General features: G+C 35.3%; 1 protein-coding gene across 3 annotated transcripts in view; it reads right to left on the bottom strand.

Annotated features, from left to right (window-relative positions):
- The window catches only part of CENPC (centromere protein C), an 85764-nt gene that overhangs the window by 43520 nt on the left and 17792 nt on the right, over positions 1–24452 (bottom strand). For all 3 annotated transcript variants that reach the window (XM_045771482.2, XM_045771483.2, XM_087864110.1), the window contains exons 6-10: positions 20133–20418; positions 18979–19191; positions 15905–16428; positions 8577–8768; positions 2206–2497 (exon numbers count right to left, since the gene is read on the bottom strand). In XM_045771482.2, the coding sequence (XP_045627438.2) occupies positions 2206–2497; positions 8577–8768; positions 15905–16428; positions 18979–19191; positions 20133–20418 (1507 nt within the window). The remainder of the gene's footprint in view (positions 1–2205; positions 2498–8576; positions 8769–15904; positions 16429–18978; positions 19192–20132; positions 20419–24452) is intronic.

Genomic DNA, 24452 nt, shown 5'->3' with positions numbered 1-24452 from the left:
TCTCTCAAATGAATAAAAGAATTCTCACACCTTGCTATGTGATTATAAATCAGGCCAACCAATTTGGAGAGTGATGCAGCAGTATTTAGGCAAGTTAACATGTACATACCCTAAAATGCAGCAATTGTACTTCCTGTATATGTAATACTACAAGGACTCTCTCACACATATGCAGAAGGAAATATGTCTAAAATGTCCACTCAAAAATCATTTTTCAGGATGGCTGGGTGGCTTAGTCGGTTAAGTATCTACCTTCGGCTCGGGTCATATAACCAGGGTCCTGGGATCAAGTCCCGCATTGGGCTCCCTGCTCAGTGGGGAGTCTGCCTCTCTCTCTACCTCTATCCCTCCCCACTGCTCATGCTTGCTCTCTATCTCTCAAAATAAAATCTTTTTAAAAAATCATTTTTCATAGTGAAAAACTGTCGAGACTAAATACATCGTACACCTGAAAATATAACACTATGTTAATAATACTTGAAGAAAAGGAAGAGTAGCATTTAGAAATAAATAAAAATTACCATTTAAAAGAATAATAGCAAAAGTGGAAACCACCCAAATGCTCACCCTTTAATGAATGGATAAAAAGTGGTATATTATTTGCTATAAAAAGGAATGAGTACTTAAAAAAAAGAGAGAAACTAAATATTTTCATATAGCCATACAAGGTGTTAACTATAAACTCAACCAGCCACTTGTTTTTTTATATATACTGAGAGCTAAGAATGGTTTGTGTATCTTCTAAGGTTACATCTTAAATGATTATTTAACTACAGACATAACTGTTTCCATTTTGCCTTTTGGCCAGCAAAGCCTAAAATATTTACTATCTGGTCCTTTAAGAAAAGTTTGTCAACCTCCACTCTTTATAAAGGAATAAAAATAAATCATTTATCAACATGAATAATCTCAAAAATGAACTGTGGAAAAGAAGCAAGTCACAGAAGGATGTGTATACTAATAAAACCATTTTTATAAACTTTTAAAACCATACCACATGCTGTTCATATATACATGCACACATAGGAAAAGTATAAAAATATCCATGAGAATGGTAACTACCAAATTTAGTATATAGGCTACCGCTAACAAGAAAGAAGAATGAGCTCAGCAAAGGTACACATGGGATTTCAATGGTCACTATATTATATTTCTTAAGTGAGGTCATGGGGGAATCAGGTGTTACTTTTTTTTTGTAAACCTGAAATATTTTGTAAACCTGGAAAGTGGTATGGAAATGGTGTGAAAAAGTTAGAGAGAATGTGTATGGGATTTTTTTTCTGTACTACAATGACATACACTACTATATTTTAGGGCACTATAATTTATTTCCATACATACCTAACACCTTGCAGTTTCTCACATATAATATGTATTATTTGTTGAGTAAATGAAAGAATAAATACTATGTCAATAAGCAAAAATATGCAAGAACAACACCTAACTCACTAGGTTGTTAGGACTGATAAAAATTCATTGAAAATTCCTAGCAAATACTTGGCACATAACAAGCACCCAAAATATGTTAACTATTATCATCTTAGGGGGAGAAGTATTAAGATGTATACTTAATTATTGAAATCATATTAACCTCACTTAAAAGGAAGCAAATCAAACTATAAATTAAAAACGACTAAGGTGTGCCTGGCTGGCTCAGTTCGTTAAGAATCTGCCTTCAGCTCAGGTCATGATCCCAGGGTCCAGGGATTGAAGTCTGCTCCGATGCTTCTACCTCTCCCTCTGTCCCTCCCCCAGCTCCTGTGCCCACTGTCTCTCTCTCACTCTCCTCTGTCTCTCCCCCAAATAAATAAAATCTTTTTTAAAAAAATGACTAAGATAGTTAATGATACTGAAATTAAAAAATTAAATACATTTTTTAAAATGACTAAAATGTAAATTTTACGTGTTTTTACCACTTTTTTAAAGAAAATAACTCTTAAGTGATGATAATACTTATTAAATATATCACTCACATCCCATGTACTATATTATTCCCCTTTTTAATATGATGAACCAAATTCAGATTACTATTTTGCCCTGGGGCATCCTCCAACTAACAGTTGAGTATGGATTTACAACCAGGTTTGCCAGACGGCAGAGACCTTTATGCTAATACTGTTTCTCCATAAATGATTAAATGACATTGACAAACTATTAAATGCTGAATAGCAAAAATAACTATATTGTATAACTAACAGACGTTACCCAGAATGATCAAGATTTTTCTTCTTAGCCAGGTTTTCCTCATTATTTTCCAATGACTCATTCTGGAAGCAACCAGAAATTTCGTCACGGTCAATAATTCTTCCAGAATCTTTAGCATTTAAAAACTCCTGTGCTCTTGAGCTGCCTGAAGTAGTTCTCTTCTGCCCTTTAAATGGAATAGTTTTTTCCTCAATATTCTTAGATGATTGATTTGATTTTTCAGCAGGTTTTCGTCTACTGTTGTGACACACTGACAATTCATTTCTTCTTGAAGAATTGCTATAAATAAGACCTGAAGGATTCAATGATAACCTAAAGTTAGCATAATGTTTATCCAGATTATCGGGCTCACTGAAATACCAACATTATTTATTTACATGTAAACACACACACATACCAATCTCAAAGGCTCTGTTTTCAAATTAAATTCATAAACTATGCAGCTTTTCAACACCTTTAAATTTACCACAAGCTTCCAAAACCATTCTCTGTGTCTCTGCCCACTACTCTTTTGGCCATCCTTAAGATTCTGTCATTTCCCAAGCTTCCAGCTTCAGTTTCTCACTCTGTATGTACCTACTTTGAGAGACCCTTCTACTCTTAACTTTAATTACCATGTAGATGCTGGTGTCATAATATTCACCTACCACTCTCCCCCAAATCTGACCCTCTGGTTTTAGTTCCTATCTTAATAAAAAGTATAACTATTTACCCAGACACCTACATCAGAAATCTGAGTCATCCAAGACTCCTGTTCCTATCCACAATCAAATCCCCTAATCCTGTCATTTCTACATTCTTAATACCTCTCAAATCCACTTCTTTCAAGCTCTATCATTGGACCCTCATCACTTCTTTTTTTTTTTTTTTTAAGATTTTATTTATTTATTTGACAGAGATAGAGACAGCCAGCGAGAGAGGGAACACAAGCAGGGGGAGTGGGAGAGGAAGAAGCAGGCTCATAGAGGAAGAGCCTGACGTGGGGCTCGATCACAGATCGCCGGGATCACGCCCTGAGCCGAAGGCAGACGCTTAACCGCTGTGCCACCCAGGCGCCCCGGACCCTCATCATTTCTTAACCAGATTACTAAAGCACCTCTTAGTCTCCCTTTCTCTAGCCTTGCTGTTCTTCAATCCATTCTTCACACTGCTTCAAGAATCATCTTAAGAAAACACAAGGTGCGTCATGACAACCTTGCTAAAATCTTTTAGTGATTATAACTTAAGGATTAAGTCCAAATATTTTCAATAATTTATTTCTACACCTAGAGTATTTACTTCATTAATCAAAATTTTCAACATTCTCCTCCAAATAAAAACCCAAAAAAGCCAGCAATACTGAACTACCTGCATTTCTCTAAAGCACTGGTTCTTAAATTGTTGGTCCTTAGACCAGCAGGATCAGCATCACTTGAGAATTTGTTTCAAATGCAAATTCTCAGGCTTCACTTCAGACCTACTAAATCAGAAGCTCTGAGGAGAGCCCAATAACCTGTGTTTTAACAAGCCCTCCAAATAACTGATAAAACAATTTTTAAAACGTTAAACTCTCAGCTCCAGATCTCTGTACATGCTACTCTACTGGAAACATCCCATCCTTCCTCCTCATCCCACCCAATCACTCAGCTGATTTCTAATTCATCCTTCAGGAAGCTTTCCCTTATTCCCATGCCTAAATTAAGTAGCTCTCTCTCAACCCTTTAAAAATATTTATCATCCGTTTACTTATCTTTCTCTTCCAGCTGACTGACAATTCCTTGAGACCAAGATTGCTCTTTTACCTATCTATATTCCCAATGCCTAACACCAAGGGCAGGACTGTGGTGAAGCAATTTTTTCCAGTCTACTGAGATATAATTGACATATAACACTGTATAAGTTTAGGGTACACAACATAATAATTTTATATATATGTATGTATTGCAAAATGAATACCAAAGAGTAAATCTTAAAAGTTCTCACCAAAAAAAAAAAAAAAAAGTTTAACTAGAGTGAGAAATTTAAGAAGGTGCTCACTCTCAGAGAGTCATACAAGTACTGAACCTGAATTCACACAACCCTGAGACGAGGTGCCTCCTCAAGTTTCTCATTCTCTGTTACTCATTTGCCCCATTCTAGTACTGGCCCTGCCTATCACCACATTCCTGCCTCACAGCATAAATGTTTCTGAACATACATGAAAAAGCAATAGGGCCACACATCTACTATAGGCAGCCTGCTTGCATATTAGGGAAATAAACAACGCATCAACAGTCAGGAAACCTGGGTTCTACTGTTTTCCAGTTTTAGCACAAAGGTCTATGACCTTAGGGTGCAAGTCATGTTGCTTTTTTGAGCTTCAGACTTTCTTTTTCTAGCAGATGAAGGATGTTTTAACTATGAGATCTATAAGCATTCCTCTATTTTTGTGACTCCCTAACTTGATCAGAAACTCAACATCTGTTTCAAGACTGCTACATAAGTCTTTTTTAGTAAGTCTCAGAGTCCTAGAAAGCTTATCCAGGCTTTGTAAGACTTTTATTTACCCATATATTTACACACTCATCTGCTACAGTACAGTTTCAGGCACCTGGGGCAGAAAGGTGAGTTCCTCAAAGCAGTAACAGGAGTAGATAATATTTTATATACTAATTACACGCCACTTAGTCCTTATAATGAGGTAGAAGGATTTGTAATCATGTTACAGAATAAGAAACTGAACAAAACAACTTACCCAAAGTGGAGAACTCATAATTTAAACTCAGATCTAAGTCCAAAATCCAAGGAAGGCTACAACAGAATATTTCTTTCTACTATCAATCAAGGATTCCAGTGACTCAAAAATTCATAGCAACAAGGCCTCAGATGTAGTGCCATATTTGTTCTACTCTCACTTATTGATCTAAATACCACAGAGTAAACAGTACCTGCATATGTAAATGTTACCTTATCATCTACCATCTTTTCATGATTACCTCCTTTAAAAGATGAAAAATGTTTCCAAAACAATAAATGTTTCACATTGTACAGAAAAGAGTTGGCATGGCAGACATAAGAATGTTAGACCTGCTTGCAAAGTTAGTTCTTGACTAGCATTTGGGAACTTCAATTTCGGAGGGTTCCCATCGTTTCCTAACTGATAAATGTGGTTTAGTGTGCCTAAAGTGCTTTGCAAAAAATATGATTTATGTCAAAGACTTGCTTTCCTTCAAGGAGTCTGGAATTTTAGTATTTGCTAGGCAGAGGGTGCCTAGGTGGTCACCTCCAGTAAAAGTCTCGGGCACTAAATCTCTAATGAGCTTCCCTAGTAGGTAACATTTCACACACCCATCATAAGTATTTATTGCCAAAAGAACTAAGTGTCTCTGGTATGAATCCATTGAGGACTCCTTCAGACTTTGCCAATGTACTTTTTCTCCGATTTTGCTTTGTATCCTCTTGTAGTAAGGAAACTTCAGACTTCCATTATCACTTCTCTCACTTCACTTTCACCTGATGGCCTTGCTTACTACTTCACTGAGAAAACAAAAAAGTCAGAAGAATACATATTCATCTTCTCACCATCAACTCTACCAAAGTACTTCCATCTGTGTACTGCATCACAGGCCCCTCCTTACCTATCTAAGGACTGTGATCCTATATTTATGCTCTAACTTTCTAGGAGGTTGGTTTTTGTGGGGGGTTTTTGTTGTTGTTTTTTTTTAATTCAGGAGTCTTTTTTAAGTTTTTATTTAAATTCCAGTTAGGAGGGGCACTGGGTGGCTCAGTCAGTTAAGCATCTGCCTTCAGCTTGGGTCATGGTCCCAGGGTCCTAGGATAGAGCCCAGCTTGGGGCTCCCTGCTTAGCAGGGAGCCTGCTTCTCCCTCTTCCCCTCCCCACTGCTTGTGCTCTCTCTCGCTCTCTCTCTCTCTTAAATAAATGAATGGTATCTTTAAAAAAAAATTCTAGTTAGTTAATATACAGTATATTTGTTCAGGTGTACAATATAGTGATTTAACACTTCCATACATCACCCAGTGCTCGTTAGGACACGTGCACTACTTAATCCCCATCACCTATTTAACCTGTCCCCCTACCCACCTTCCTTCTGGTAACTATACGTTTGTTCTCTATAGTTAAGAGTCTGTTTCTTGGTTTGCCTATCTGTCTCTCCTTTTTTTTCCCTTCGCTCATTTGTTTTGTTTACATTCCACGTGAGTGAAATCATAGGTATTTGTCTTTCTCTGACTGACATATTTCGCTTAGCATAATACTCTCTAGTTCCATCCATGTCATTGCAGATGGCAAGATTTCATTCTTTTTATGGCTGAGTAATATTCTGTTGTGTATGTGTGTGTATACCACATCTTTATACATTCATCTGTCAAAGGACAGTGGGGCTGTTTCCATAATTTGTCTACTGTAGATAATGCTGCTATAAACATCAGGATGCATGTATCCCTCTGAATTAGCATTTCTATATTTTTTGGGTAAATATCTAGTAGTGCAATCACTGGATCACAGCTATTTTTAACTTTCTGAGGAAGCTCCATACTGTTTTCCACACTGGCTGCACCAGTTTGCATTCCCACCAACAGTACAAGAAAGAGGGTTCTCTCTTCTCCACATTTTATGAGGTTATTTTAAATGAGCAGATAAACTGACATAACATTTTGCACGTTACAAAAAAAAAAAAAAAGACCTTCCTTTGACCCCACATCTCTATGTTCCCTTATCTTACTATCTCTCCTTCCTCACGTCCTACTCTTGAAACCACTTCAGTCAGGCTTTTGGTCTGATCATTCCACAGAAACCATATCTATCAAAGTGACCAACAACTCCATATGGCCAAAATTATAGTCAGTTCTTAACTCTCATCTACTTCAAGCCATCAGCAGTATTTAAGAGTTCATCACTCAATTCTTAAAATGCTTTCATTACTTTGCTTCTATAACCCTAAATTCTCTTCTTTTCCTTTAACCTTACTAACTGCTCCTGTTTAGTTTCTTTTGGTGGATCTTCCTTCCCCTCTCGACTCCTGACATTGGAGTCTCCCAGGACTCAATCCTTGGCTTGCTTTCTTCTCTAGTTTAGGCTATCACTAGGTGATTTCAGGGAGTCCTAAAGTTTTAAATATCACCTATATATTGATAAGTCCCTAACTATATGTCCTCCCAAATCTTTCCCCCTAACTTTAAACTCATTTACCAGGCTATTTCCTCAATATAACTACTTTGATATCTAATTAATTTATTATAACCTGAAATCTTGACATCCTTTCCAAATCTGCTTCTTTCATACTTTCCCTCATCTCAGTAAACAGCAGAGCTCCCTTATTCTATCTGTTCAGGCAAAAAAAAAATCTGAGTCATCCGAGACTTCTGGTTCTCTTTTACTCCAATCTGTTAGTACCAAATCCAACCACTTTTCATCTCTTCCCTCCAACAATCTCTTAACTAGTGCCCATGCCCTAGTTTCCTCTCTATTTAACAGTAAAAAAAACTCTTTCAGGGGCGCCTCGGTGGCTCCGTCGGTTGAGCATCTGCCTTCAGTTCAGGTCATGATCCCAGAGTCCCAGGATCTAGCCCCAAGTCGGGCTCCCTGCTCGGTGGGGAGTCTGCTTCTCCCTCAGACCCTCACCCCACTTGTGTTCTCTCTCTCAAATAATAAATAAATAAAATCTTTTTTAAAAAGTCTCAATGTAAAAAAAAAAAAAAAGAATAATTCTTTTAAAAAAGGACTCAATCAAGTCACTTTATTGCTTAAAATCTTCCAGTGGCTTCCCAATACACTATCTAAACTATCACAGCCTCTCTGACTTCATCTCTCCTGGCTTACTCATCTTTAGCCATAATGGCCTTCTTGAATTCCTCAAACATGCCAAGTATGCTCCATCAGCACCTTTAGAAATACTGTTCCTTTGGTCTGAAATGTTACACACCAAGTTATTTGTATGGTTCCCCTCTTCATTTTTCTGAGATATGTGCTCTGAAAGATCAAAATGGACTCTTTTTACTACCTTTTATAAAAACATTATTCTGTTCTATCTTCTTATCCACTCCCATTTCTACCATCTACTTCTCTTCTCTATCCTTTATCTGCTTTATTTTTCTTTATTGCCTATTACTGCATGAATTATACACTTATGCTGCTAGTCTTCCTCCACTCAAATATAAGTCCCATGACAGCAGGGCTTTGTTTTTCCACAGCTATATCCCTATACCTAGAATATAGTATATAGCAGAGCCCAATATCTTCACACTTCACTGTTTTAATATTTCTATTAATGACCCAATTTAACTTTGTCCTCATTAGATTTTCTATGGAAAATGGAGTATAAATCAAACACAAAGCCTCTTATAGAATGACTTTTTGGAGCTCTCAATGAACATCATTTAAATAAAATACTTACTCTGTTCTGACTTTACCACCCACCAATTAGATGGACGCCTGGAAATTCTTCGACTTCTTGTAATAGTTGAAGTCACTTCGTCAGGTACAAGTTTATTCTTCTTGGACCCACTGGGAAAATGCTTCTTTTTATATTCCTTATCTTTTTTCTGATTCTCTGTATAAAGACCATTAGTGCTATTTTTCTTGTTTCCTAAATTAAAGAAAACCATAAAAAAGAATTTACAATCTATGGAACCAAAGAGTTTTCAGAAAATCACAATAGGTTAAAAAAAAAAAACTCTCACTTATAGGAATGTCTTAAATCTATTCTGTGGGCTTCTTTCATCTCTCTTTTTTTAAAAGTCAAATGTTCTCGATAAGATCTGTTTCTGTCAGTTAAATGTAAACTTCTCACATTGCTTGATAACTAACATATACTCCTGAGCCAAAAAGTTGAGTATACTCTGAAAAAGGAAAAATACATGGCTTCTTCCAACTACTTCCCAGTGTCCCAAGTTAAAAAAAAAAAAAAAAAAAGGTAACCACTGCTTCTCTGTTTTGAATTAAATCATTATTTTGTCAATATAACTTTTGAAAGAAGAGATTTAAAGCGAGGTTCCAATAAAGAGATGTTCCTATATGAAGGAAAAACATTATTTTTGTGAATAGAATTTAAAAAAAGAAAAGAGAGGGGCGCCTGGGTGGCGCAGTCGTTAAGCATCTGCCTTCGGCTCAGGGCGTGATCCCAGCGTTCTAGGATCGAGCCCCACATCAGGCTCCTCCAATAGGAGCCTGCTTCTTCCTCTCCCACTACCCCTGCTTGTGTTCCCTCTCTCGCTGGCTGTCTCTGTCAAATAAATAAAATAAAATCTTTAAAAAAAAAAAAAAAAGAAAAGAGAATGAGATGAAACAATGAATATGGCAAGCAATACGTAGATAATGGAAAGGTTTGGTGTCAGCAATAACCTCATTTCACTATCATGACAAATGGGTAAAAAAATAATCTAACAGAAGGGTGAAATCAATTCTAGTTGTTTTTTGTGGCTGACAACCAGGAGAAAAAAAATCAGGGAAATAAATACAAGATATTTCAATACAAATATTACAGCTAAGAGGGGCACAATCACCAAAATGGAAAATTTCTTCTTCTCAGAAATAGGTTTAAAATATTAGGTGTTTGTAAACAGAACAGAAAATTTTCTTGATCATCAAATAAATCAAGAAACCATTGGGGCGCCTGGTTGGCACAGCGGTTTGGCGTCTGCCTTCGGCTCAGGGCGTGATCCTGGCGTTATGGGATCAAGCCCCACATCAGGCTCCTGTGCTATGAGCCTGCTTCTTCCTCTCCCACTCCCCCTGCTTGTGTTCCCTCTCTCGCTGGCTGTCTCTATCTCTGTCGAATAAATAAATAAAATCTTTAAAAAAAAAAAACATCATTTATCAAGCAACTGAGACAAAGATTTCTGGTCCAAAGAAGGAATTAAATTCATATCAAGTAGGAAATATTCATGGAGTAAACAAATACATAAAAGTATGTAAGACCAATAGAGCAGGTATTATATATACTCACATAATTAAATATGAAACTATACAGAACTTCTTAAAAAGATGAAAGGAGATCATAACACAGGTTAAAATCTGGAAATATGGGAAATACAAGACCAGACTTTCACTAAGAAGGTAAATTTGGGGAAATAATTCAGATGAAGATGATATCTAAAGCAAAGGAATAATTTTCTCAAGGCATGAATATAAAGAGCAAAGGGCAAACTATTAAATGGGGAATATGGAAAGAATCGCCAAAATCTGTAGATGAAATGAGGAAAAGTAATCCATAAAGACATAGAAGGAATTCAAACAAAAAAACAGGAGAATCAGAATATTACAGCATCAGAAATTAGCTAGCGTTTAATTAGGCTATAATGAAAACTACATCTTGTCATCTTTACAGTATGTAGCATATATCATTGTGTTTGGCACATAGGCTTGAAATATGAATTCAGGTGAACCAATGTTATAGTGGACAACGAAATTGGCAAAAGTATTTCCCAGCATAAGCTATTTTAGATAGGATCCAAGTTTTTGATACACCAAGTACACTTCACAGATCAGCTGTTTCAGCATCACCTGGGAGAGACTGTTTAGAAATACAGAATCTTGGGGTGCCTGGGTGGCTCAGTTGGTTAAACGTCCAACTCTTGATTTTGGCTTAGGTCATGATCTCAGTATCATGAGCTTAAATCCAGTGTCAGGCCCTGTGCTTAGCTGGGAGTCTGCTTGTCCCTCCCCCTCTCTCTGCTTGCTCTATTTCTCTGTCTTCCAAATAAGAAAGACAGAAAGACAGACAGACAGACAGAAAGAAAGAAAGCAAGAAAGAAAGAAAGAAAGAAAATGGGAAAGAAAGAAAGACAAAGAGAGAGAAAGGAAAGGAAGAGAGAGAAAGAATCAATCAATCTTGGGCAACACCTGAGATCTACTAAGCTAGTTTATGAATCAAAATGTTAGGAAAATTCTCAGGGAATTCAAATGCATATGCAAGTCTGAAAAGTACTGTTCTGCTGTTTTAGTCATTCTCCCAGTTAAATCTGATTAAGGAGTAGAGAGATAGAAAATGAGACAAATTATGTTGAGATCCCTTACAGCAGTATAACCCTCTGAGTCCAGTTTGAGAATAAGTTACAAGATTGGCAACTCTGAATTTGAGATAAAGAGAATGATTTATGCTTATAAAAGGAGTAAAAGAAAAATATTAGCCTTAATGATCTGAACCAGGCATGAAAAAAGAAAGAATATACTTTACCAATATTGTGCTTAATATGGGAATCAATCAATATGCTAGAAGTGATGAGAATGGAAGATATTGGAATAGCCACCACAGATAGCAAAAACTCGACAATAAAGAACACAATGAATGAATATAGATAATAATAAAAGGTCAGTTCACAAAACACTAAAGCAAAGACAGAGAATTTTCAACATGATTGCCACTGATTAGTGGGTTTAAGGAATTATCTGTACAGTTGCAAGAATCCTCACCAGTAAGCATCATTTTCAGGCCTCCTGTATGTCCACCCTCATTTCTCTTCTCCAACTCCTTTTCTTCTATTTCCCCCCTTTTTTCTTTCCCTTATCTTATCAAAAGTATCCTAAAGACTTTATTTATTTATCTGAGACAGAATTAGAGAGAGAGAACAGGGGGATCGGCAGAGGGAGAGAGAGAAGCAGGCTCCCCAGTGAGCAAGGAGCTCGACGTGGGGCTTGATCCCAGAACCCCGGGATTATGACCTGAGCTGAAGGCAGACAATTAACCAACTGAGCCACCCCGGCACCCCCTCAGGAACTGTTCTAACAAACGAGAGGTGCTCGTGATGACAGAAATTGCCCATGTTCATGAATAAACTTAAAAAAAAAATTATTGTGAATAATAATTTAGTGGAAAAGAATCTGAGGAGGAAAACACTATCATGAAAGATTTATTCAGACAGTGACACAGAAAAAGAATATCATACAAAGTCGAAAACAAACCAATTAATTATTTCAGAAAATAATTCCAGATCAGGGAAGATCAGAAACCGAATGACAAACAATTTAGAAAACTAATAAATAAGAACACATACAGAAGATACAACTGATGTATGAACAGATGGTATGTAGAGAGAGCTGACTTAGAACTGAGGGGACATATGTCCTAAGTAGGGCAATGGCCAGAAAAAGAGGTGACCTAGAAGTGATACATTTCTATTACTGTAGAAAGGTATCATATTATGTATCCTATTATGCATATCAAATTTTGCATATTTACATGTAAAGGAGTATCATTCTCAAGGGGGGACTTGTTTTAATAAACACAGCAAAATTATTCATCCAAAATAGAGTAATACTTCTGTCATTAATAATAATGTATTCCAATGACCCATAGAGATAATTGCTAAGGCTAAGATCTGAGGGATATTTTAGGAATAGGACAGATATAGCTCCTGTTCTCATAGAACTTTTCGTCTAACTGCCAGAAGGAAAGATGGAAATTTAGCAAGTAATTATATGTTTGATAAAATAAAAAGGATGCTATTGGAACATATATAGGAACACACTGGGATAGGGAGTAATAATCAAGTAAAGTGATATTTAAACTGAGTACAAAGCTTGGTAGGGGAAAGAGAACATTTAGGAAAATTCTTCTAAGCAAAAGGTACAGCATTTTAAATGGCCCACAGTTGAAACAGGAGTTTGTTCATGGAACTGGAAGAACTTCATTATAAAGTAACCAGGAGATAAATCTGGAGAGTAGAGAGAAAACAGAGGGTATGTGCATAAACTGCTACAATAATCTAAGAAATAAATGACTCTAACTTGGCAAGGAGAACAGCAAGAGGAATAGAGAGCAGTAACAGATATGAAAGCTACAGATGTGAAAGTCAAACTTTACACAGGTTGCTAAAGAGGAGTCAAAGATGATTTGGGTTTCTTTCCTGAGCTACTAAATTTACTATGGTCCCATTTATGAAGATAGGAAAACTAAAGAAGGAGCAATTTTAGAAGAATTTAGTTTCTAATACATCCACTTTGAGAAGCCTAAGAGACAGGGGACGTGGAAAAGTTCACTGCCTCAACATAAACCATTAGTTTAGGCATTCCAAATTTGTCAAGTGCCTTTTGAATTAAAGAAAAAATATCTTCAAAGTAAAAATACCCTTGGAATTAAATTATTTTTATATTATTAGTCTTTGAAAACCGATATGGTTAGCAGAATAATATCTTTCCAAAAATGTACTCACCCTAAATCCACAAAATCTGTGAAAATGTTACCTTATATGGCAAGAGACTCTGCAGATTTGACTAACAGTATAAACCTTAAAATAGGGAAATTATCCTGAATTATCTAGACTGGTCCAATCTAATTATATGTGTTCTTAAAAGTAGTGGTCAGAAAGACAGGACAATGGAAGAAGAGGCAAAAGAATCTGGAAATGTGAGAAGGCTGGTATTTCTGGTTTTGAAGATGAAAGAAGGGAACCATGATGCAAGGATATAAACAACTTCAAGAGGCTAGAAAAAGACAAGGAAACAGATTCTCTCCTAGAATCACCAGAAAGAAAAGCAACCTTGTCAACACGTTGATTTTAGCTCAGTGAGATCTATTTCAGACTTGTGACCCATAGAACTACAAGATAATAAATGTGTGTTGTTTGAAGTCACTAAGTATGTGGTAATTTATGACAGTGACAGAAAATTAATACAATTGGTAATTAATCAGACATTATATTCACTAACCAATCTAGATTAAGAAGAATTTAATATATCTGAAAATCAGTGTGAAGAATTTGGCAGGTACTTAATAAATGCTTAACATTTATAATTAATAAGTATACTTGTATCAAGTATACTTTCTTGATACAATGTTTTTTCCTAAGAACTTACAATAAAGCAAAATTTAAACCTTTAAATTTTATGAATTAATATTCTACTTAAAGGACTAATAAAAAAAAACTTTCCTATAACATAACTTCACTTTGGTCAGATTCTTTATATTTTCTTAAAATTGTCAGCTGCTAATGAGGAAGTTGAAAGAAAGAAAGAGAGAGAAAGAGAAAGAAAAGAAAAAAGAGAAAGAAATCCAATAAAAATAATATGGGGGGCACCAGGGTGGCTTAGTCGGTTAAGCATCTGCCTTCAGCTCAGGTCATGATCCCAGGGTCGTAGGATCAAGACCAGCTTTGCCAGGCTCCCTGCTCAGTGGGGAGTCTGCTTACCCCTCGCCCATAAGCCCCTCCCCCCTGCTCGTGCTTTCTCTCTCTCAAATAAACAAAAACCTTTTAAAAAATAATAATAATATGGGACATGTCAGACATTTACAAAGAGAGGTCCAAAAATAGAAAAGGTGGCTTTTTTCCCCTTTATTTTAAGCAGAATTTTTCAAATACACAAAGGTACACACAGACAAAACTGAAGTCTGACAGCTATTATTTCAGGTGATATAAAGTCTATGTTGTAGATTACACAAAAAGAAAGCTAAAATAATTGAATAAGTAATAACTAAAGTGGAATTTCTTTTCATAAAAACTACCTTAAATACTATGCTTTAATATATACTCTTTCTCCTTTCTGTATCAGCAATATTATATTATATTATATTATATTATATTATATTATATTATATTATATTATATTATAGTCATCTAGAACCTCTAAGTACAAATACAATTCTAGTGAAGAAAGTTTTCTGGTTAGCTAATAGTTTTTTCAAATCAGTATCGAAAACACTTTCACTTATTTCAAAACTTCTTGATAGTGCTGAAAAAATATAGGCTCTAACGAGGGGACAGATCCTGAGCCAGTATTTTTGAACCTTGAGTGTCATCACCTAACTTACAGGATTGTCAAAAAGGATTAAATTATATTTTGTACAAATAAAGCGTCTAATACATTTGTTAATGTATTCCAAAGAAATTCTGTAAGAATAACTACCCTTTCTATTACTTAAAAAGTGGTACAAAGAACGTAAATGAATCTTTTCTTCATGACAGTGTCATCGTTACAAACCTCAATCAATCACTACAATGATGACATAAAGAGCGCAGCCATACTCCAACTTTGTCTGAGACAATCCCAGTTTATGTTTCCTGTCCTGACATCTCCTCTCATTCTCAAGTGTCCCAGTTTAGATGATAAATAATATAGTGATCCAAGATAAAAAGATCTATTGAGATATTACTTAGATAACTGTTCTCTGTAATTCTATTATTATCCTGCGAACACATGTGTATATCTGCTAGTCTACAGACACTACTAGATTGATTTTTTTTAATGGTGATAATTGTGTCTTAGTTATCTTTGTAATTTCAGTGCCTAATACAGTGTCTGGCAATTTACTGAATGTTAGATAAATGAGTAAATGAAGGAACAGAACAGTATGAAGTTTTACCCTATAAGAAATAGCCCCATACTATCTTGGGGTTTTTTTTCCCCCCCAGTTTATATTTTAATAAACCTCAAAGAACATATGATGTCCTATTCATATTCTGGTAACCATCTGGTTTACAAGCCTTTTCCCTTCACTTTTCCCTTTATATACGCTGCCACCTTAGAAGCTACACAAAACTCAAGTAACTCAGAATTGAATTACATGTAAAATAGAGATGCTAGAAAACAGTCTATAAATTTAGGTTTACCTTGCCTACTTCCTAAAGCTAAATAGAAATATTACAAAAACATAAAGTGGTAGAATAATGTTCACAGTTATACTTAATATAAAACACTTACCCACAGGCAGCATCTGTTTTTGGAAATATCAACATTTATTATCTCTTCACATTCTTCCATATTTGTCTGAATTTCTCTGTAACTTACCTTGGGTGATATGTGACATATTTATATTTTTATCTTTAGATTGTTCCATATCGATCTGTTCTTCAAGTACATTGTCCTTAAATTTTCTTCTCTGTTTTTGTTTTATAGTCCTTTGCTTTCCAGATGATTTCTCTACATTCTCATAATTCGTTTCATATTTTGTAGATCTATCACGATTTTCTAGTTCATCTGTCAAAGCACAACTCCTACCCAGTCTTTTTTGTTCAGAGGGCTGAGATTTCTCTACTGGGTAAGCTGTGTCAGAATATTTGCCACTTGTCAAAGTTGTAGGTGATACATTGTGATGTTTTTCTCTTGACTTCTTACTTTGAAGGAGTGCAGAGCTCTCTGCAGGGTATACTGTGCATTGTTTCAGAGGCCCAGCCTTTCTGGGTACAGTAATCCAAGATCGACTGGCAAAACTTTTCTCTGATTCATCAATTATAAATTCATCCTCTAACAACTTTAGGTCATTTGAAGGAGATGAATGAAGTGGAGCAGTCACTATATGCCTAACAATAGGACTAAAACAGGATGTTATAATAAATAATAGCTCAAAAAATAAAGTTTTTACCTTTGCTTTGTGAAGAAAATAATCTATGTAAGAAATAAAATCTATGTATCTTTTAAAGAACAATGCACATCTCAATTTTCCCTTACCTTGAAAATCCTCCTCTTCTTTTACATTTCTATAATACCTGATTATACTCATTTTTAACACTAACGAGATCACAGAAATTTAGAGCTGGAAGGAAGCTTAGACATCAACTAATGTAATACCCACCCAACCCATTATATATACTGAACAGCTAAAACCCAGAAATGTGTTAAACATGGCCCAGACACATTGACGGATGGTCCAAAAATGCATGCCATTATTATATATGTTATACTAATTATATGCTTGTTTAGACGTATAGATGTCTCTTAAGGGCCAGATTTCTTCACATCCAAAACAAGGTTATTTCCAAAACATCTTCAAGTCTAATATTCTAAGAAAACTCTACTAAATTATGCACTAAATTATATTATGTAAAAATTCATTCCAAGTTTGAATAATTCACATACGTTTTCAAATAAGTTTTAATATTACAATCATGGTATAGAAATAAATTGAAAGTATTTAGAAAGGCAGGCAAATTGGGATTAAACAGCATCTCTTCCAATTAGTTGGGAAAGGTTTCTAGAGAAGGAAGGAATTATTTAAAGGATAGTAATCTGATGGACTCTTGCATTCCCTTCCTTTTTATAGCAACAGCCTCAAGCAAACCACATACTGAAGTGAGATATGCATAAGTAAAAACTCAGGGTAAACACCTAAATTCTAAAGCTAGCATATGCACTCCTGTTTCTGCCTTTTCGCTTGAGTAAGGATGCTTAACCATTGTGTCTGCTTTTTCTGTCTTTTTACTAATTAAGACATACAAAAAGATTATGAAGTGAAAATGCCTTCTCTACTTCCCTAATCTCAAACCCTTGATAACTGTTATAATGTAAAAACAGTACACACACATACATACACACAGACACACACACACACTAAGAAATACACTATCTTCTAATAGGTAGAGTTTTGCAAGTTTATTTAATTAAAAAACTCTAGAAAATCTAATGAAAAACAAAGTCAATATAAACAGAAAACCACAATGAATGAATGCTTAAACAGAAATGTTACTTTTCAACATTTAAAGAAATAGCCAATCTGTTATAAATAGGTTTAATGTGCTTAACTGTATATAACTCATAATTTTATATCTGTTAGTTTTTATATATAAAGAAGTAATGCTAAGAATTTAAAAATTAAGCCTTCCTAAACCAGCCAATAAGAATTCTCTAGGGGTGCCTAGGTGGCTCAGTCGGTTAAGCATCTGGTTAAACATCTGCCTTCCGCTCAGGTCATGACGCCAGGGTCCTGGGATTAAGCCCCGCATCAGAAAGCCCACTATTCCCTCTCCCTCTGCTGGCCACTCCCCCTGCTTGTGCTTGTGCACGCTCTCGCTCTCTGTCAACTAATTAATAAATAAATAAATAAATAAATAAATAAATAAATAAAAGAAGTCTCTAAATCTGCTCCTCTATTCTACTTCAAGGGACTTCCATAACATAAAGATTATTCAAACTGAAGATATCCTTAGGAAACAACGCTGACACTTGCTTCAGACTGAATGACTATATACTTCCAAAATTCATAAACTGAAACCCAATCCCCAATGGGCTGGTATTGGGGGGTGGGGCCTTTATGAGGTGATTAAGTCATAAGGGTAGAACACTCATGAATAGAATTAATACCCTCATAAAAGAAGCCTCAGGAAGCCCCCTTGCCACCTTCTGCCATGTGGTTATATAGCAAGAAGACAGCCATCCATGAACCTGGAAGCAGACGTCACCAGAAAAGAAAAAGGAGACTGGCATATGACAAGGGAAAATGGTATGCCAAAACAGGGACAAATGCAAATGTGTATGACCAAGTTGGCAGAAACAGTTAACTAGGGAACACAAAGGCCATAAATACCAGCAGACAAACCTGAAGCTTCTATAGGCCAATGGTTCCCATCCCTAGCTGCCGTTAATTATAGTTAACTGCAATTTGAGCTACAGATCAGAATCACTGTGTGGACACTGTAGAACCTCTGAAGGTTTTTAAGTAGGCAAGAACAGATTAAAGTTTATTTTAGGACTATACTTTTATTAACACAAGCGGAAGAAAAGGAAAGAAGATTTAAAGCTCTTAACAGTGAAATACACCCTGACGTAATTCTATTTCTAAATACTGCCTTCATTCTTTGATATCATACAGACTAGAAAGAGCTAATGAGCAAAAGCACTGAATAAGCAATGAAAGCAATGAATGCTGAATAAACTTTCTTTCACGTTTAATTTAGTAAGTATTTAATGATGGCTTTGGGGGTGATTTGCTGGTAAGAAACTACACTCTCCTTAGGGTTAGGCATAATTGCAATTAAAATTTGTACCAATTAAGATGAACTTTTAGTTAAATAGCATTAAGAATCCTTGATATTGTTCACAGAACATAAAAGAAAAATGTCTCAAAAGACAGTTGCTTAATAACTCACCTGGATTCACTTTTTCTTTTTACAGTTTCTAAAAATAATGTTGAAAAACTCTTTTTAGTTTGTGGCTGAATTTCATCTTCTGAATCTGGTACTCTTTTCTCAGATGTTCTTGACGATTTCCTCTCTTTTTCTTCTGATATTTTATCCTCTATTTCTGATACTTTATTTGCTATTTCTACTTTCTTCAACGCATTTTTATCTTCAAAGTTTAACCTAAAAGGTTAAAAAGAAGGCAAGCTGAATACTCTCACAGTTTGCTGAGTCAGGAGTTTTCCTGAACTCCCTTTCAGTAATAATACAGAGCACTTATAAAATTTTTCTCTAGGCCTTTATTTAAAGCCCATAAATTCTGATTTGAAATCTCTTAAAATACACAAGGCAATTGCTCAGGATAATTACATTTCTCATTTGTCAATGGAAAAAAGTAAGAGAAAAGACCAAGGAAATCTGTAGCATAGAAGACTAGTTCTCAAACATTTAGTATGATTTTGAATCATCTGAAGAATCTTATTAAAATGTAGATTCTGATTTTGTAGGTCTAGAATAGGGTTTGAGATTCTATATTTCTAACAAGCTGCCAGATAATGCATTGCTCTTGATCCTGAGCTGCATACCACATTTTGAACAGCAAAATCTTAGAATGTACTTAACTCCTTGGCTCCAAGAATTACACAAGACACTAGACAGACATTAATTATACTCACTGCAAAAGTCCCCAATAGCAAAGGTCTTTGAATGATCTACTTTGCTTCTTAAAGGCCAAAATGAGCCCCAAGAAATAGACATGAATTTACCACAACTTATCCTCAAAATACTTATCCTTTGCTACATATAAATGACCCGATATATACCTACCACTGTAATTACAAATGACATAGAGAAAATACTCTTAGGAAGTTACAGAAAACATATTATAAGAAGAAAATACTTTTTTCCCATAGATTATAGAAATGTTTACCCATAAACTTCTCTGGAGTATACTTCAAGCCTTCCTTATTAAATATAAACTGAATATAAACTGAACTGTTATGCCCTTCTCATGTTAATATTCCTTAATACTTACCATAAAATACATTAAAATAAATTAATAAATTAATAACTAACTTAAAAATTTTTATGTAGGATTCATATTATTTCAATAAATAAAAATTCACCTTTTTCTGGTTTTAAAAGAAATCTCTGTACTTGAAGACAATGTATTTACTGAATTTTCAGAAGTGTAGGTCTCTTTTCTTTGGGCAATAGATGGACTTGCATTTTGTGATATACAAGCTTTTGCATTCAAAAGAACATAAGGTGAGCCAACAGATAAGTATAATTCCTCATGGGCTTCACTGTGATGATCTTTTCTTTTTTTACCTGACATTCTTCTCAAGTCAGGTGTATTTTTAGAACCAACATCAGTTGCCAAAATTTGCTGATGAACTTCATGGCCCTGAACTAGAAGAAAATTATATGAAGATATTAAAATTTTTTAAAATAATAATATTAGAACCAAATGTGCTTTTTAAAATTCAGCAGCAATAACTAGAAATAGTTTTCATAAGACTCACAGTTCATTAAGTTTACAAAGACCTATGATTAAAATACGTAAGTGCTTTAAAAGTTCTAATTCATGAAATTAATGAATATAAAGACGTATTTGTTCCATGCTCTGAAGTTTTGAAATGACAAAAATTTTCAAACAGAAAATTCACAATTCTATGCATAGTCAATTTACCCAAGATTTAAATAAATCTATACACAGCTAAAATAATGAAGTAATGCTAGAGAAATTATGAGATTTAATCTTTAGGTTAAGAGTCAGTAAACTAGTAAGGCGCCTAGACAGCCACATATTTATACATATATATATACACATATAGAGACATAACAGATATGTATAGAGATATATAAAAGATTTGTATGTGTGTATATATATGTAAAGGTATACATATAAAAATACTCTTTAGACATAAGTTTATATACATATACATACATATATATGTACCTTTATATGTGTGTGTGTGTGTGTGTGTGTATATATATATATATATATATAAAGAATATACATATTCTCTAAGCCTTATTACCTTCAAATATCAAAGAAAAAGTACAACTGTTGGGGAGTATTCATATTGATTCATACTACTAAAAAGCAAAGATTACAGGCATCTGAGTGGCTTAGTCGGTTAGGCGTCTGACTCTTCATTTCAGCTCAGGTCATGATTTTAGGGTGATGAGATCAAGCCCCAAGTCAGGCTCCGCATAGAACACAGAGTCTGCTTGGGTTTCTCTCTCTCCCCCCCTCTGCCCCTCTCCCCCCACACACACACACTCTCCCTTTCTCCCTCTCTCAAATAAAATCTTTAAAAAAAAAAAAAAGCACAGATTAAAAATTTTAAATAAATTAAAAAGGGGCTTTTGGAAGGTTATGGAACAAGACAGCATACTTAGTTTTCTCTGCTTTTCCCTCTAAATACAACTAAACTAAATTCCTGGTAATTATCCATCAAACAACAATAACAGAACTCTACAAGCTGGAAGGAAAGAGGTATATTTGCTAGGAACCTCAAGCCTTAAGCAACAAAAGACAGTACGGTAAATCCTCTGGGTTTTCCATTTATCTCCCATGTATCCCCAGACTGAGATCTAGAGGGGTGTGCAATCCAGAACCACAAACAAGCATAGGGGAAAAAAATACCCTGCATTCTCTGGCAAAAAGACTTAGAAAAGGGAAACAACAGAGACCTAGTGGGGAACCCCAACTCCCATTCCACAACCTGGGCCACTAAATACTCCATTCTGCCGTGGCCTTGTAAGAGCAGCAAAGCCTTAGGCCATGCCAGGCCCCACTCCATAATTTCTACAGGACAGCAATAGCAGAGGAACAAAGTCCTAGACTAACCTTGTCCCTGGACCAACCCAGTCCCCACTTCAACAATCAAAGACAGCAGGTCATATGATCCACAAACTGCTGCAAAGTAGTGAAGGCTTTGACCTCCCCAGCCACTGTTTCACAGACCAAAGTAACAGTCTCACCCACTGTTAGTATCAACAACCCAGGTGTTACTTCACAATGAGGGCCCCAATGGGCAGTCTAATCTAAGGCAGGAAGAACATAAAAGAACGCTACCTCCCCCATCCTGTCCTCTACTCAGTCATTTAAGAAGATCCAACAGCTTCTGACCCCAACCCCCATTTGAGTGAATGAGGACATGGGGTACTCAGGAAAGCACCTTCCATTCATCTGACACAGCACCAGCAAGAACTGATGAGGAATCTCAGCAGCATAAGGAAACGAAACAGACCAAAATACCACTGGTTAGGACTCTAAACACTTAACTGTCAATGGAAATAAAATCCACAAAAGTAAGCAAGAACCTACATATTAACCAAAACAAGGCAACTACATACTATAACAAACAATTTAAATACAATCAGGAGTCTCCCAAAATAATAACCAAAATGTCAAGAATACAATCAAAATGACTGATTATACCAAAAACCAGAAAAACACAACCTGAACAAGAATGATATGATCAATGGACACAAACAGACAAGATGAATCGAATGTTGAAATTTAATAAGAATTTTAAAGCATCATCATAAAAATGTTTTAGCAATCAATTATAAATTGACTTAAACTCTCAAAGAAATGAGTTACAAGGAAAACCAGTTTTTTAGATTTTAATCATTCTTTTAGGTGTGCAGTGGTATCTAATTATTATTTTAATTTAAAATTCCCTAATGACAAAAAAAAAATCCCTAATGACAATGATGAACAGATCAAAGCCACAATGAGATATTACTTCATACCCATCAGGATGGCTATTATCACAAAACACACACACATGCACAGAAAATAACAAGTGTTGGTGAAGATGTGGAGCCACCGCAACCCTTATGCACTGCTGGTAGGAATGTAAAATGATGCAGCCACTTAAAAAAATAGTTTAGTGGTTCCTCAAAAAATGAAAAATACAATTGCCATGTGATCCAATAATTCCTTTTTTTGGGTATATATCCAAAAGAACTGAAAGCAGAGACTGCAAGAGATATTTGTACACTCGCATTCACAGCAGCATTATTCACAACAGACAAAAAGTTGAAAGCACCCAAATATCCATCAATGGATAAATGAATAAAACAAACTGTAGTAACAGATGGATCTAGAAAGTATAATACTAAGTGAAATAAATCAGTCAGAGAAAGACAAATACCATATGATTTCACTCACACGTGAAATTTAAGAAACAAATGAACATATGGGGCGTAGAGGGGAAAGAGAGGAAAACCAAGAAACAGACCTTTTTTTTTTAAGATTTTATTTATTTATTTGACACAGAAAGAGAGGGAGAGAGTAAGCACAAGTAGGGGGGAGTGGCAGGCAGGGGAGAAGCAGGATCCCCACTGAGCAAGGAGCCTGATGTGGGGCTCAATTCCAGGACCCTGGGATCATGACCGGAACCGAAGGCAGATGCTTAACCAACTGAGCCACCCAGCCCCAAGAAACACACTCTTAACTACAGGGAACAAACTGATGGTTACCAGAGGGGAAATGGGTAGGGGGATGGGTGAAATAGGTGACGGGGACTAAGGAGGGCACCTCTGATGAGCACCAGGTGTTGTATGGAAGTGCTGAATCACTATATTATACACCTAAAACTAATACTAGATTGTATGTTAAACTGGAATTTAAATAAAAACTTTTTTTAAAAAGATGAAAATCTAAGATTCTACATATACCATTAGAATAAAATAGACCTTTTAACCAAAACAAGGTCAAAAACTATAAAAGTCACACATCTGACAATTAAAATAAAAAATCTTACTCATCATATGGTTAAAGATACTATAAACAAAATCTGTAAAAGTCAAGGGATCATTTGGAAAAATATCTGTCACACTAATTACAGATCAATAGTTATAGATACTCAATTCAAAGACCTTTCATTAACAAGAAATAACTAATGGACAAAGGATATGAACAGACAGATAAAAGGAAATCAAATAGCCAACAAATATATAAAAAAGTGCTCAAATTCAGAGGCTATCACAGTTACAGACACTAAAGTGACAATGAGATCATGTAATACTGATCAAACTGGCAAAAAAGAAATAGTAAATGATCTATGAAGTCAAAGGTACTTCCCTACATTGCTGGTGTAAAAGAAAATTGTAAAGCCTCTTCTGAAAGCATGCACAAACATGAATGCATACATTTATATATGTTTTCATCAAAGGTTACCTCAGCAGAACAATGGGAATAATAATTAGGAGTTTTACTTTTTTAAATCTTTGAGGCTTACTTCAAATGAAGGACTTTTCTAATTTAAAAAATGTAAATAAACTTTTAAAAGTTGCAGCAACATATAACTAAAGGAAATAAGAGAGGAAAAGAACACTAACCACGTACATCCAAATATTGAAATCATGTTGTATACTTCAAGCTAACATGTTACATGTCACTTGTACCTCAGTTAAAAAAAAAA

The sequence above is a fragment of the Ursus americanus genome, chromosome 8 (assembly GCF_024610735.1).
Source record: "Ursus americanus isolate L20-20 chromosome 8, mUrsAme1.1.p, whole genome shotgun sequence".
In the NCBI taxonomy this organism is placed as follows: Eukaryota; Metazoa; Chordata; class Mammalia; order Carnivora; family Ursidae; genus Ursus; species Ursus americanus.
This window is presented reverse-complemented; position numbering and strand designations above follow the sequence as displayed.